General features: G+C 32.1%; 3 protein-coding genes across 3 annotated transcripts; 2 read left to right on the top strand and 1 right to left on the bottom strand.

Moving 5' to 3' along the window:
* Positions 1-245: 245 nt before the first annotated feature.
* Positions 246-1749, top strand: LOC108771586 (Adenosine deaminase, tRNA-specific 1). The gene is made up of 3 exons (XM_018536908.1): positions 246-907; positions 1134-1385; positions 1470-1749. Exons 1-3 carry the CDS (start codon positions 246-248, stop codon positions 1747-1749), a joined length of 1194 nt encoding a protein of 397 aa, XP_018392410.1.
* Positions 1750-1827: 78 nt separating this feature from the next.
* Positions 1828-4589, bottom strand: Rtc1 (RNA terminal phosphate cyclase 1). Its single transcript, XM_018536913.1, has 7 exons — positions 4392-4589; positions 3441-3680; positions 3195-3361; positions 2955-3129; positions 2680-2830; positions 2498-2602; positions 1828-2041 (listed from the first exon to the last, which is right to left on the bottom strand). Exons 1-7 carry the CDS (start codon positions 4531-4533, stop codon positions 1897-1899), a joined length of 1125 nt encoding a protein of 374 aa, XP_018392415.1. The 5' UTR covers positions 4534-4589; the 3' UTR covers positions 1828-1896.
* Positions 4590-7344: 2755 nt separating this feature from the next.
* On the top strand, positions 7345-14183 carry Rpt3 (26S proteasome regulatory subunit Rpt3). Its single transcript, XM_018536923.1, has 6 exons — positions 7345-7438; positions 7672-7764; positions 10649-10982; positions 12539-12742; positions 13162-13426; positions 13818-14183. The coding sequence occupies exons 1-6, from the start codon at positions 7406-7408 to the stop codon at positions 14134-14136; spliced, it is 1248 nt and encodes a 415-aa protein (XP_018392425.1). The 5' UTR covers positions 7345-7405; the 3' UTR covers positions 14137-14183.
* Positions 14184-16155: the final 1972 nt, after the last annotated feature.

Below are 16155 nucleotides of genomic sequence, written 5' to 3'. Positions count from 1 at the left end.
GTTTGTAGAGCTACAATCAGCTACAACTTACAGCGCCACTAGAATGAGATAGCATGATTTTTTCTCTCTCGCACAATTTCGACGAATAATGGCGGACTTTACGTGTCTAGACTCTTATTAGAGGGTCACTACTTACACCATGCTCCAGCTTACGTTTTTCTTTGTGTCATAGGCTTTATTCGTCAATTTGGTTAGTGGGGGGGGGGGGGGGAGAGGGTAAAGTAAACATTTACTGATTATAAATGATGGAAAACTTCGCGGAAAACGTAGCTAGACTTTGTATAGAGAAATACAATTTCATAAAAGAAACTGGTAAACCTAATGCTCATGAATGGACTGTGTTGTCTGGTATTGTTTTAAAAAACGCTGACGGTTTAATGTCTCTGGTGGCACTTGCTACTGGAACGAAATGTTTAGGAGATTCGGAATTGACGAAAGGTTCTCAAGAAGAAAAAGGTTCTCGATTAAGCGATTCTCACGCAGAGGTTCTAACTAGGCGTGCGTTTATGCGTTACTTATATGAACAGATCGATTTAACTCTAAGTGGCTCTAGAAGTGAAATTTTTTCACAGAATGATAAAAATAAAATAGAATTAAATAGCAACATATCATTTCATTTTTTTTCAAGTCAAACACCATGTGGGGATTGTTCCATTTTCCCTAAACTAGAAATAAATGATCTGTCTCCATGTAAGATTAGATGTGGTAACAAAGACACTAATGGACATATAATCACAGAGTCATATTACAAAGATATACATAGAACAGGGGCAAAATGCGTGAAAGGAGAAAAAATACAAGATCCTCGTTTGCCTGGTGTAAATTATCACATTGTGGGTCCTTTGCGTACCAAACCAGGTAGAGGAGATCCCACAAGTAGTTTATCTTGTTCAGATAAGATAGCAAAGTAAGTTTGGAAACTATGACTACATTAAGCTGCAGAATGTAACAGTGTTGTAACATTTTATGATTGTCTGCTGAGATAGAGGATTATTCTTCTAAATATAAAAGTATAATCTAATCAGTGCGCAGTGCAAAGAAAATTTCCAATAGTTGCAAAATAAATGTTCTGTTGATTTCAGCCTATATCTATAGACATTGTATTATGTATGTAAACTGATATTTTTGTTTAGATGGCTTATTCTTGGTCTACAAGGATCACTCCTATCATTGTTAATACCATCAATAAAGCTGGAAAGTATCACAATTGGAGGTGACTCTCCGTTTTCTTTGGACGCCATGGAACGTGGATTATATAAGAGATTTAACAATAAGTTGTCTAGACTTAATATTTTTCAAGCAAAAACTGCCTTTATACATAAAAAAGGACAACAAAGATCATATCCTTGTCCAATAAGCATTATATGGTGTGCTGTAAGGAACAGGTATCAATATTTTTAATATGTATCACAATTTACGTTAACATAAATCGATTATTTTTATGTAATAAAATTAGATTTTATATACAGTGCATTAGAGATAGCAGTTGCAGGCAGAAAACAAGGGATAACAAAAAAGACAAAAGGCAATAATTTACTTATAACTAGACGAATGCTTTTGCAAAGCTTCCTACAAATTTTTGATAAATATCAAAATTACTATAATAAAATAAGACATCCAAAAAAGATTACATATTATGATTGGAAGCAATGGTCAACAATTTATCAAAATGAATGGAAACAATTTAAACATGAATCATTTTATAATTGGCCATGTAAATCAAAACATTTGCAAGATTTTGCATTATAAAATTGTATAGACACAATATATCTTTTTAAAGTCATATTTTTTGTTGTAAATAAAATTAGAAAATTTCATTACGCTGTTGATATATCAGAGGTAAAAAAGTGTGCATATATATATATATGTACATACATAAACAACTTATTTACAATATTACAGAGTTCGTTTACTTATATTAGTATAACCTATACCTAAACAAGTTAAACGGACTTGCGATATTTCATCTTCTCCTTTCTTGATTTGTTCTATCTTGAAGGTAACCCCAAAGAAGTCCCGTAAATCACGTAGAAATTGTATCCTGAAAGTAATTCATAAATGAAACATGTCTCCTTTTTTTTTTTTACATTATATGTGACATACACATACGCGTGCGCATGCACAAAGAAATTTTATACAGACTGTTTCAGACTTGACTAGCATCATTTGCTAACGGTAGATTCCTAAAGTTATTTCGAGATAAATATTCTAATATCATAATATCCAGGCTAAATATTTTTTTAATATAATAAATATCAATAATTAAAAATACTAGCAATTTTATCTTCGCCTATGTAATATTTACATTGATATTAACAAAGATGGTAACTATATTAGGCTTCTATTTTTAACACTTTGTTATATCACATCTGAATGCGCAAATTTTAGACGGTATAATTTACTAGCTTTAAATGATTATAATTAAAAAATTATTACATAAATTGAGTCTGAAACACCCTGTATAATACATAAAAAAAGAAATTATAACAATATTTACATTGCTGGAGTTAATGGTCCTACTATAACTTTACAAACATCCTTTTTGCCAAGAGCCATAAATGCTGCAGTCATACTTTGAAAAGTAGAATCTACACATCCATTCCTATGTGTGAATCAATAAAATTATAAGATAAAAAACACTTAACATAAGTGCTTATAAAGAAAATATGATCCTTTTACCTATAAATTTCATCTAAAAGTTTGACTGCAGCTTCTTTGCCAAGATCTTCAGGTACACATGGCAACGAACTTGTTGTCATTAATGGAGAGAATGCTTGTCCACTAAAAAATACTTCTTTAGTAGTTTCTGCTGTCAATGTGACTCCAAAACCTAATATATAACAAAATGTATAAAACAAATAACAAAAATTAATACAATACAATCATAAATTATAATTACATACTTGGATAAAATTTATACATATCTATATATATAATATACAATACAATATTACCAGGAGACTTTCCACTGGTTGATCTTTTACAATGGTCTGCATAAATATATACATCTGGTAAAAATTTGAGAAGGACACTTTTCGCCGATTCAACAATACGATTAGCAATTGCTGGAGAAACCCTTATGCTACATGCAGTACCTCTAATACGTTTCACCATTCCACTATCTTCCAACTAACAAAAAAAAAATAGAATATTACAGAATAATAGTGTGCATATACGTGTAAATATGTAAGTACCTGAATAGTTTTAAGGTTCCGATTAATAGGACATTTAAATTGTACTTCTCCACCTCCTAAAGGGGCTACCCCTCTTTTGCAAATATTTAATATAACTTCATTGTCACCTGCTAGAAATTTCTTCAATATAGGTATGCCAGCCGTCTGAATTCTGTCCACTGATAGATCTTGTAAAATAAATTAAGGTAATTATTTTGATTTAATTGATTTTTATAACAAGTACATTGTCAATATATTATCCAATACCTATAGTATTATTGGTTACCCCTCTGAGCTTCAAATCAATACGATTTTTACAAAATGGAGCAAGTATCATAATTGCTTCCAAATAATAACCAATACCCCTTTCCAAGTTACAATCATGTTCTAATTCACCTCCATGTAATAAACCAGGATTATAATATATACTAGTGCCAGTTTCATTTAATTCAATTTTTGTACCATTAGTTATTTTATCCAACAGACGGATAAAACTAATCTCATATTCTGTTACATATAAAAACAATTAAAATGATTATTTAAAAATGTATAACTATGGTATTTTTATTATTGAGTCTTAAATTGCTCGTTTTTACTCAATACTAACAAAAAAAATTAATGAAAATATTTTAAAATTCTATCTAATGTAAGAGTCTGTAAGAATAGGAGAGGTCTGATTTGGGACTGAGTTCCAAATTGGACCAGAAAATGCATTTTTCATTATAATTCGGTACACAACAGGTAAGAGATACATTAAAATGGTCTCAAGCAAAAATGAAGAAAATTAAGGGTGCGTTCCACTTAACGTTCGCAACGCTCGCGAGTATCATTTTGTCCTTGTAATCGAATATTAAATAAGGATGAGATGATAAACGCGATCGTTAAGTGGAACGCACCCTACATGATCCTTCAAACGGCACCATTCGTTTTATGATCAAACTTTATTTAAGCCATATAGAGAATAAAAACTGCAAACAAGTCTGATTTAGACCACTCTCCCTTATAGAAAAATCTGTGAAGTTTGATCTATTATATCTCAGGAACAGGGCAGTAAATCAAATTCAAATTTTACAGGCATATGTATTAATATCTAAATTACTTGAAACAAAAGTTTCAAGACATTTTTGAATAATATGATTTATATAGGGTATAACTATCTTAATTATATATAGATGGTTGCATAGAAACATTTAATTTATGTATTTAAATATTACTAACCTTTAAGACCAGGCTCATCATTTTTTGTCCTAATATTTGTAATTTTTACTGGCTTACCAGATAATGTGGACAGTAATAAGCGATATCTGAGATAATTACTGCCTTCATACACAAGTACTTTGTTTTTTATTTTAGCTGACATTTTGTGTGAAAAAAATGAATCTTTAACCACGTTACATTTAACCAGAGAGAAGCCTGAGAGCGAGAGCGACCATGCCCGGGGTAGATGCAACTTTATTTTGTTGACAGTCAGCTAATCAGGACACGGAACATCGGTTGCGCTTCTCTGATATCTAGGACTCTAGCCCGGGGTAGATGCAACTTTATTTTGAAGCGCCTCTATGTCCACAAAACGTGGACATTGAACTATGTAGCCAATGTCCACGATCGTGTCGGTAATGTCCACGATTTTTGGTTCGAATCTTCCCTATGTCCATGATTTTTTGGTTCGAATCTTCCCTATGTCCATAGGCCTGTTCTTTTTGCCTGCACTGTCTGAACTGGTACATACATACAGTGCAATAAGTTGAAATGAAACAAACAAACGTATATCTGTTTTACTTCAACTTATTGCACTCTGTGTACCAATTCGGTAAAAAGAACCAGGCCTTATGATTATCGGCCCGTTAGACAAACAAAGACAGATAATCGATCGATTGTCTGTCTTTGTTTGTCTAACGGGCCGATAATCATGGATAGACATAGGGAAGATTCACACGCATAATTTCGTATTCTCACAAGATGAAATTAACCGTAATGCCTAGTTCATACTGGATGCGATGGGCGATGAATGACGAGCGATATCCAATAAAAGCTTTTCTTTAGCTCACACGACGATGTAAAGCAGAGTTCTTATTGGTTATCGCTCATCGCGCCTAGTGTGAACTAGGCATAAAGGGTGAGTTTCTCACTTTAGTCATTTTCATCACCCAATCCGAAAATCATAATCTCTAGAGATCCTATATGGAGAGATGGGCTAATGTCCGGCATGATGTTGTGAAACCGGAAATCACATGATCATGGAAATGCGCGTCAATATATCAACGCCAATTTCGAAACATCTCGTAACACTACTTGTTTATTATAACTTTGTTAACTCAAAGTTGTAATGAATAATTATTAGAAAAAGTTTATTTTTCGTAAATATAGAATTGTGGATAAAACAGACAAAATAGACAAAAAACGTGCAAAACGTATTAAATTCGAATAAAAAAGTTGCTTTACATTTACTTACACACAGTGATACGAAATCTGAAGTGATATGAATATTTTATATTTAAACAATGACTTTACTACTTATTTATTTGGTGAAAACTTATCGCATAATAACACAGATTTCTAACCTCATTAATGTGAGTTAACAAGACTTGATAAATCATACGATCTCGAGTTTGTGCAGATTGTTGGCAAAAAGTCAATTGAATTGCCAGAATGAAAAAAATAAAAAAAAAAAACAATTTTAGGTTAATTTACATATAAAATGTATGTATGTATTTATAAATGAATTTTTATGTATATATTTATATATACATATATTTTTTTTTTCCAAAAGTTCTAGTGATACATTTTTGATGATTTTAAACTTACTTACTGTAAAAGAGACTCGTTTAAGTTAATTTTTATCTCTGACAATACTTCTTATAATAATAAGCAGACGACGCTTCTCTCACTCTCACATTCGCTTCTTTCACTCTCAGGGTGCAAACCAATAACGAGCATTCCGTGTTTCTAGAGAAACTCGTGATTGGTTCTGCTCTCGTTCCGCGCCGCTGCATGGGTTTGCACCCTCACATTCGGTTTCACAACATCATGGCAGAGGCAATCACGGATCAGTCGGCATTGGCCCATCTCTCCATATAGGATCTCTAGTAAGCCCGGATCTACAAGAGTATTAAGCCTTAAGCCATAAGGAATGGACGAATCATAGTCAATTATTCTCCTCGAATTCGACTGTAATTGGTTAATTTCTTACAGCTTAGGGCTTAGAGACCTAGAAAACAGAGATGCGTCATTGAAGGGTATGGCTTGATTGGCTGTCTAAATCACTTGGTCAGAGAGCCATTTTAATTCACTATTGCATCTAATAGATAGTTTTATAACGTATGTACATATATATAGAGAGAAAAATTTAGACAATACAGTGTCGAAGTGCAATAAAAAACTATTATTATGGTGTAAGTATTCTTATTTGTGTGAATATTTAATATTAGACCTAACCTAATCTAATCTTTCTACCTTTTGAATCAACTGTCATCAGCTTATTGGTCAAGAGCACTTATATTGAATTAAAATGGCGGTGGTTACCTAACCCAACCGACACAATGGCTGCGTTCAGCAGACTCAACAGTTTTGCAACCGTTTTATGATTCGTCTCGCTGATTGGATTATACTTTTAGATCTAAAAGAATAGTCCTATCTCAGCGAAGAATCATAAAACAGTTGTAAAACTGTTGAGCCTGCTGAACGCAACCAATGTCGCATCTCTGTTTTCTAGGCCTCTACTTAGGGCTTAAAACACGTATTGTAGATCCGGCACTAGTATAGACATCTGTGAGATCCGGGGAATAATGCCTAATTCACATTAGGCGCGATGAGCGATGCTCGACGAGCGATAACCAATAAGAACTCTGCTGCACATCGTCGTGTGAGCTAAAGCAAAGCTTTTATTGGATATCGCTCATCGTTCTTCGCCTATCGCTTCCAGTGTGAATTAGGCATAAGGCCCCCCAGAGCGCTTTCCATTAGTATAGTTCATGGTTGAACGTCACCAATGTAAACTAGGTCTAAGTGGCACAGGATCGAGATACTTTTTAGATCTTGGTATAATCATATATTAATGGTATACTTTGGTCATTGCAGATTTGTGGGGATTTGTGCTAATTGTGACGAATGCTGACGAATGCTCAAAAATCTAAAGTCATTCAGTTCTATTTAAAGTCGTTTGATAGTAGTTGTATTTGTCGACTTATTTAATAGTTTCATTAAAGTAATTTGTACAATCTACTCATATTATAATGGAAGAATTAGGCATTATTTTACCTGATAAGGTACGTTTATCATTAATCGCATTTGCATGCCTGGATTTGTACGGACATAACGGTAACCTTTTATATGCAATTATTATTAGACCTCTTAATAGAATAATAGCTGATAATTTTAAATAAACAGAATTGTACATGTATAAAACATGTATCACATTTATACACACACACACACACACACAGAAATATCTAGCACACAAACAGATACATACTCATGCAAATTGTATTTGTATTTTCAGGATATAGGTGAAACTGATTGCAAACCAGCTGTTGGTCATTACACAGGAGCTGGAGATGAGTTGGATGTTGAAGATCTTTATACAAAATATAAGGTAATTTAAATATTATACTTACATATACACAAATATGTACTATGTAGGTTTGTGTAAAATATAACAAAATAATAACTGGAAAGAGAGAAAATTGAAAAAATGTTTTAGATACTAATGGAAAAAGAACTAATTTTAGTTACATTTCTTTTTGATTGAGGTCGAAAAATAGGAGTCACCTCTACTTTTTAAAATAAAATAATATAATTTTTTTTATATAATATGATTCCTCTAATTATTTTGCATATAAAAGTATTAAGGTATAAATATCAAAAAGTCAATAGTTTCAGACATTTCATACTTTATTACTGTACATCTACTGATTTAAATTGTTAATATATTAAATATTGATTTTTAAAAATGTAGGCAAAATGAATAATTAAAAAAAAAAAAAGCAAATATGTGTTTTCTTTACTGCAATTAATTGAGATTTTATCTCATTATTTTGTTTATAAAAGTATTACTGTATGAATATAAACAAAAAATTAATAGTTTACAATATATATTTATTATTTTATGTCAGAATAAAGTATAAAATATCTTTTAAATTATTGGTTTTTTCATATCTTTAAGAGTTATATCTCAGTGAATGTCTGAAAACACAGGATAGTTATTTTGAATAAGTGTGATGATTATGACATAGAGTATAAAGCAGTTGTTTTCTATGCCAAAGATCTAGGATGCTAATCTATCTAGAACACAAAAATTTGATTGCTCTCAGAAGGCAATAGCGAACTATCAAGAGTATATTTGCCACTGCGCTGTTTGGTATTAAAAACTGTAGGTCCTATATATCAATAGATATATGCATCAATCCTCCAAGTTGTGGATTGGACATTGAGTTAACAACTTGATCCAGAAAAATTATTGTTTCAAAACTTCATCACCAGAGATTTTTTTTACTGTAGTGCTGTTGAACGAATGAGTAGATAAAATAAATGGAAATTTGGTTTGAAGGCTTTTAATATGCATATCTTAAGCTACAGAAAATAATTTTTGTTGTATTTTTTGCATCAAGATGACGGAGCTTTGGAACAAATAAGAGCTTTAACACAAAGATGTAACTGAGTCGTGAAACTTGAGTCGTAGTCGCAGGGTAATGCACAATGTTTTGATCAATTTTATTTCATGACTCAGTTATTGTGCTTAAGCTCTAAGACTGTTTCTTTTGTACTCCGTAATTTGTAACATAACTTTAATCCGCAATCCATTAAAAAATTTTTATAATACAATATCTATTGAACTAAATTCTTTAAAGAAGTACACATATTTTTACGATTAGTTAAAAACTTTTTCATTATAAATACTTTTTTTATTGTTTATTATTTCTACAAAATCAATATTTTATCAATATTATTAAAATCAATATTTCAATATATACATGTGTATTTCTCTACCAAATTTAATGTAGATTATTAAAAAATTTTGTTTAGTGAAGGTGTATGTACATACCTCTTTTACTTACTTTTTACTTACTTCTGCTGTAACTGCTGCAAACCATGGAGACCAATGAACAAAAAAACAGCCTTACTTGCACATAGACTTGCAGAGTGAGATCTAGCGTCATCTGAACGAAGAAAGATAACAAAAATTGTTTTATGTAGTTTAAAGTCTTTATTTTATAATATGATTTTTGTTTCTTGTTTTTATTTATCTCTTGCTTTCTTCTTTCTTCCCTCTTTGTAACCGTTTTATTGACAATTGTATGTCTTACTATATATTTATTTCTTGTTTCTTCCGAACATTTTTTCGTTAACATTTATCTCGAGATAGCAATAGAAAACAAAAAATGAAATGAGGCAAAAAGACAAGATGTAAAAAATAGTAAAAAGCAAGTAACGGGAAACAAAATACACATTGTAAAATGGACTTGAGATATGCACATATTGCACATTAAAGCTTTCGAATCAAATTTCTACTTACTTTATTACTTAACTACAATTTTCAAACTCCTTTATTTTTAAGGATTTATTTGGACATAAATCCTTTGATAATGCTTCTATATGCAGAATAATTAGAGAAATCATATTATGTAAAATAATTATATAATTCTATTTGAAAAAAGAGGTAACCTTTGTATCACACACACGCACGCACGCACGCACCCACCCACACACACACACACACACACACACACACACACACACACACACACACACACACACACACACACACACACACGTATTTTAGCGTTTCCATTTAGAAAAAATATTTCTCTCGAAATCATTTAACTTTTATCAGAAACGCTTTCCGTACCTATCTTACATATTTTTCAAATTATTGACTTGAGACATTTTACATGAATCATTTTCGTCCCCTTCCCTACTTGTTACACATTATAATTATATATATTATTATAAATATATATAAATACTTTTAAAATGTATGTAGAATGATGTACAGAAAAACATTTATATTTTTTTGTATTTTATTATTTTTGGTCAGTAAAATGAATGCGCTTGTCTAGTGTCGAGACACTACCGTGTCTCCAGATATAATGTACAATATTCATTATATAGGATGTTTGAATTTTTCCTCCAACCCAATATATATAGGTGTATGTCTGCATGAAAAAAATACATTAAAACGTATAATTTTAAATAACAAAAACTCCTGTATATCAAATATAAACTTGGAGAGAAAAGGGCTAGGAATCAAGTGCAGATAACTTTAAGCAAATGCTAATATGTAACAAACAAAACTTTTATTATAATAATTGTGTTTACATGTTTCGGTTTATTTTTGAGCCTTCTTCAGAGACAATGAAATAACATAAATAAAAATAAAAAAGAATCAAGAGATGTTTAATCACAGTGAGCTCCCCACAACCAAAAAATCAAATCTGATGTTAATTCCATCAAAAACATTAAATATATTCTTTGAGTAGAAATTGCAGAGGATGTTGGAATTTCTTGAAGTACAAGAAGAATATATTAAAGATGAACAACGTAATCTAAAAAAAGAATATTTGCATGCTCAAGAAGAAGTTAAACGTATCCAGAGTGTACCTTTGGTTATTGGACAATTCCTAGAAGCTGTTGATCAGAATACTGGTATAGTGGGTTCTACAACAGGTTCAAATTATTACGTACGGATTTTGTCTACTATAGACAGAGAACTCTTAAAGCCTTCTGCTAGTGTAGCGCTTCACAAGCATAGCAATGCTTTAGTGGATGTGTTACCACCAGAAGCTGATTCTAGCATTTCTATGTTACAAGCAGGTAATAATTTATGACATTTAGGTATTGTATTAGACTCTAAGATATTAAAAAAATAAATTCTAAATTTGTGATAAAGCTCTAAATAAGATCAAAATTCTAATAATAGAATTATTAATTACACATATACCATATATACAGGGTATCGCGCAATTCACCTGACAAATATCGTGGACAGGTAGATTGAACTAAACTGAGACGGAAAGTCTTGTACCATTTTACAATTTTCGCAATAATTAACGAGATATTAATGTCTAAAGATTACCGAATACGTACGTCCGCTCGGCCTATTATTGCCTAGAGACCTAGACCTCTACTATTGCCGAGTGTACGCCCATTGATTGGTAGCTCGGCGTGGGGGCCGTGAGGAGTGGCGATGGCTCGGCAATGGCAAGCGCACCGCCTAGAGATCCTCAAGTAAGAGATGCGCGATCTGAAATCGCTACTGAATTGGTTGATGGCGACGTCGCAAGAATATGGCGCAACCAATGGCGCAATCGTATCATATTCCTACTTACAAGTATGACACCATATGACACACAAGTTTGACATACAAGCACATACAAGTATGACACATATGGCACGAAGGTCGCCATGTTCTTGCGAATGCTCGAAGTTCGCGCATCTCTTACTTGAGGATCTCTAGCGCCGCCCGAGTCACCATGTTTAGAGGCTCGCGGCGGTATGCGCTTCGCGGGGCGTTTATCAGGCAGACTCCATTTCCCGCGCACCAAGTGCGTAATCTTTAGACATTAAGACGCACAGGGTGTCATCATTAATCGATTAAATTACCTATCAAGAACAGGTAGAGTAGACCGAACTAAGTCGAAAAATCTATATATACATATATGATTTCGTGGATAGGTAAAGCGGACTAAACTGAAACGGAAAGTCCTGTATCATTTTGTAAATTTCGCAATGGTTAATGAGATATTAATTTTTAAAGATAGCTAAATATTGGTCTTGAATAATTTTTTTCTCAAATACTATCAACATTACAGAAAAATAGCGAGAAAAATAGAGAGATAAAAATTGTTTATTTCTTTCTCATAAAGTTTTGAACATTTTTTCAGAATTTTTCCAGAATTTTTGAATACTGTATTTCTTATATTGGTAAAAATAGTTGCCAATAAAAAATGCAGTACTAAAAAGTTAACGAAAAATCCTGAACAAATTTTTAGAGTTTTATGAGAAGAAGATACACAATTTTTGTCCCTTGCAATTTTTCTGTAAAGTTGATAGCATTTGAGAAAAAGATTATTTTAAAATCAATTTCGGCTATCTTTAAAAATTAATATCTCGTTAACCGAAATTTGCGAAATTTGCAAAGTAGAGGACTTTTCGACTCAGTTTAGTCCGTTCTATCTACAAAAAAGCAACTGGAAGAAACTTTCGGGACACCCTGTATATATAAAAGATTTAATGCAGTGTTTTTTTTTATTGTCAGTAATCGACATTTCTTTTACTGTTTAATTCATTTTCCTCTCCCCTTGATCTTCTAAAAAAAATAATTATATTGAGATTGTATTAAGATAAAATGTATTAAATTTATAATCCAGATGAGAAACCAGATATTCAGTACAGTGATATAGGTGGAATGGATATGCAAAAACAAGAAATCAGAGAAGCGGTGGAGTTACCGCTTACTCATTTCGAATTATATAAGCAGATCGGCATTGATCCACCTCGAGGTGTACTTATGTATGGTCCGCCTGGCTGTGGAAAAACTATGTTAGCAAAAGCTGTTGCTAGACATACTACTGGTATATTAAAGAATTATTATAAATATCTAATCTAATTGCATGAATAAATGATAAATAAAAAGATGTTAAAAAAAAGGACTGATTTTTGTTCAGAAAGGTGTAAGAAAAGAAATACTATGTTTCGTAGATTTTGACTTTTTGGATACGATAAAATTAAAAAGTTTGTAACATTCGGGAAACACCTCGAAAATTGAACATGAACACACTGTGTGCGCGCGCAAGTATGTGTGTGTGTATTTAAATTTTAATGTGTTCTCAATTTTTGAGGCGTTCTTCAAATGACACGAACTTTTTAATAACTTTATTATATCCAGTAGGCCAAGGCACAAAAAATACTATTTCTTTTACTTACACCTGTCTGGACAAAAATCTCTTTTACCATTCTCTTTTTTTTAATTATATTCTTTTTTATCTTCTAGCTGCCTTTATTCGCGTAGTGGGTTCTGAATTTGTGCAAAAATATTTGGGTGAAGGACCAAGAATGGTACGAGATGTATTCCGTTTGGCGAAAGAGAACTCACCAGCCATAATATTTGTTGATGAGATAGATGCTATCGCTACCAAAAGATTCGATGCTCAAACTGGAGCAGATCGTGAAGTGCAACGTATTCTTTTGGAGTTGCTCAATCAGATGGATGGTTTTGATCAGACAACTAATGTCAAAGTTATTATGGCGACAAATAGGTGAATCGATTCTAATTCCGCCGAAAATATAATTTTATTAATCTGCTTCTACATAATTAACAAATTGCAAAATATATTTTGTAAACGCAGTTGTAATATAACCATCTGCATTTTGCGAATAGATTATACTGGATAGGATTAGACAGGACTGGATTATGGGCTTTAGCGTTGTGGCAGCTGCGTTACCGTAGTTTTAGACCGCAATGATAGAATAGCAAAGAATAGCAGTAATGAATTTTGTACTTACTCATTTATTAGCAGAGCCACCCTTTTTAAATTATTATATAATTGCCATTCTGCGTCTGCAAACTACGTTTTGCGATTTGCAAGTTAAAGGCAGCTTCATAACAATCAGCAATATCTTAACCTCTATTCTTATGTATTTTTGCAGAGCGGATACGTTGGATCCTGCATTGCTTCGTCCTGGTAGATTAGATCGCAAGATTGAATTTCCATTGCCTGATCGTCGACAGAAGCGCTTAATCTTCTCTACGATTACTGCAAAAATGAACTTGAGCGAAGAAGTAGATCTTGAGGATTATGTAGCACGACCAGATAGAATTTCTGGTGCTGATATTAATGCTATCTGTCAAGAGGCAGGAATGCATGCGGTTCGTGAAAATCGTTACATCGTTTTAGCAAAAGATTTTGAAAAAGGTTATAAAAACAATATTAAGAAAGATGAGTCTGAACATGAATTCTATAAGTAAATCGAATAATGTTTCGTTATGTGACTATATCTTATATACTTATATAACATGCGTATAATAATAGACATGTTACAAGATTAAAAATGATGAATATAGTTGCTGTGTTCTCTTGATTTTCTATAATCTTATTTTTCATGGTCTTCATTTTTATCATGTAGAGTATGCGGCGTTACTTTTATATGCCCTTTTTAAAGAAGATTACACGTATTTCATATTAATAAAGATTTCCAACTTGATCTTTTTTCTTACGTGTCTATTTTTTTAGGTTTTTTATCAGACAATGACTGGTATTCATAGGGTGCGGTCCACTTGGCGCTACAAATGCTTCAAAGCTTTTGACTAACCAATCAGAAGATAGAATTATACTAATTGTCTAATCAAAAAATGCTTCGAAGCATTCGTAGCATCAAATGGACCGCAGCCGAAGTCGGATCTTATATTTGAGATTTAATATAAGACGTCTCTTAGGCTATCATAAGCCAATCAGAGGATTGTGTATTAGCATCTTTTGAAATATTACTTAAAAGGGTCTTAAAATAAGAACGGATACCGGCCTGTAAGAATTTATGAATAGTAAGATATTTTTTTTCGTGAAGGTTTTTTTTAATGTTTATTTATTTTTTCAATTCTTCTCTCTTTGCTTCGTGCACACACACACACACACGTGCGCGCGCGCGCGCATATACATAAGAATAGTCAGATTCTTTATTGTTTATATATTTATACAATATATATACTATATATAAACACTATATATACATATATAGGGTGTCACAAAAATTTCTTGCCATCATTTTTGTACAGATAGAGCAGATTAAACTGTGTCGAAAAGTTTTGTATCACATTGCAATTTTCGCAATGGTTAATGAGATATAAATTTTTAAATATAGACGAATAAGCGCATTTGCTCTGCCTACTACTATCAAGTGTATATGCCCATTAATCGCTTGGCGTGCGGGTCATGGAAAGTAGGAACGGCCTACTGGCAAGCGCCCCACTCCGCGCACACCACTGCGAACCTTCTCGGACGGCGCGCTTGCCAGTATAGGCCATTCCTATTCTCTGTGATCCGCGCGCCAAGCGATTGATGGGCGTATGCACTCTCTACTTGATAATAATAGGCAGAGCGAACGCGCTTATTTGCCTATATTTAAAAATTTATATCTCATTAACCATTGCGAAAATTGCAATGTGGTAGAGAACTTTTTGACACAATTTAGTCTGCTCTATCTATACAAAAGCGAGAAATTTTTGTGACACCCTGTATATATTTAATATTATGTCATGGTGCAAGATACCATGTATCGTGTCATATCTTTTGAGTAGTTATTGCCAAAAAATTCATATATTATATATATCGATGTCAAAATCCAATTATACATATATATATATATATATATATATATATATGTGTGTATGTATATAATGAACAACATCAATAATGTGAAGTTATTTGTGAGATTCAGATATGAAAACTGAAATATACAAATTACATCGTATTTAAAAGCATACAGAACATATTTGTAAATGTCTAACATATATTGTATGTATGTTAATTTGTATTTTCGAAAGATCATGCTAAATTTTACTTAGGGAAGAGAAAAATTTGATACGTAAGATTGTTTAAAAATAGGATCAAAAATATATTGGTGCAAAAATATTGGAAGAGAATTGATGACGTTGACGCTTATAAAAACTATTTCTGAGTGCGTGACAGAAAAAATGGAATTAGCAGTAATTAATATTATTGTCACTTAGCATATTCGTTTATTATTAATATGTTACAGTATGATTCATGATTTTAGAGAGTCCTGCCTTTTCTTATATCGAACTCTGAATTATCTGTAACTGATGAAATGAATATAATAAACAATGTCTTTTTGTGCAATATTGAATTTTGTTCTAAATCTAAATATTTATCGCGATCAGGTAAGATTTTAAAAATTTTCGACAAATTTTTTAAAGATTTCTAGGATTGATGTAATCTCTCTCTCTCTCTCTCTCTCTCTCTCTCTCTCT

This window comes from Cyphomyrmex costatus, unplaced genomic scaffold, assembly GCF_001594065.2.
Source record: "Cyphomyrmex costatus isolate MS0001 unplaced genomic scaffold, Ccosl1.0 scaffold162, whole genome shotgun sequence".
Classification (NCBI taxonomy): Eukaryota; Metazoa; Arthropoda; class Insecta; order Hymenoptera; family Formicidae; genus Cyphomyrmex; species Cyphomyrmex costatus.
Note: the sequence above shows the minus strand (reverse complement) of the source record. Positions and strands in the feature narration are given on the sequence as shown.

Excerpts from the sequence above, each read along its gene's own strand:
- LOC108771586 (XM_018536908.1), top strand. The coding sequence starts at position 246 with ATGGAAAACTTCGCGGAAAACGTAGCTAGACTTTGTATAGAGAAATAC. Across the intron at positions 908-1,133 it reads TGTTCAGATAAGATAGCAAA|ATGGCTTATTCTTGGTCTAC; the intron begins GTAAGTTTGGAA and ends ATTTTTGTTTAG. Across the intron at positions 1,386-1,469 it reads TGGTGTGCTGTAAGGAACAG|TGCATTAGAGATAGCAGTTG; the intron begins GTATCAATATTT and ends TTTTATATACAG.
- Rtc1 (XM_018536913.1), bottom strand. The coding sequence starts at position 4,533 with ATGTCAGCTAAAATAAAAAACAAAGTACTTGTGTATGAAGGCAGTAAT. Across the intron at positions 3,681-4,391 it reads TGATGAGCCTGGTCTTAAAG|AATATGAGATTAGTTTTATC; the intron begins GTTAGTAATATT and ends TATATGTAACAG. Across the intron at positions 2,042-2,497 it reads GGACCATTAACTCCAGCAAT|GATACAATTTCTACGTGATT; the intron begins GTAAATATTGTT and ends AATTACTTTCAG.
- Rpt3 (XM_018536923.1), top strand. The coding sequence starts at position 7,406 with ATGGAAGAATTAGGCATTATTTTACCTGATAAG. Across the intron at positions 7,439-7,671 it reads GCATTATTTTACCTGATAAG|GATATAGGTGAAACTGATTG; the intron begins GTACGTTTATCA and ends TTGTATTTTCAG. Across the intron at positions 10,983-12,538 it reads CATTTCTATGTTACAAGCAG|ATGAGAAACCAGATATTCAG; the intron begins GTAATAATTTAT and ends TTTATAATCCAG.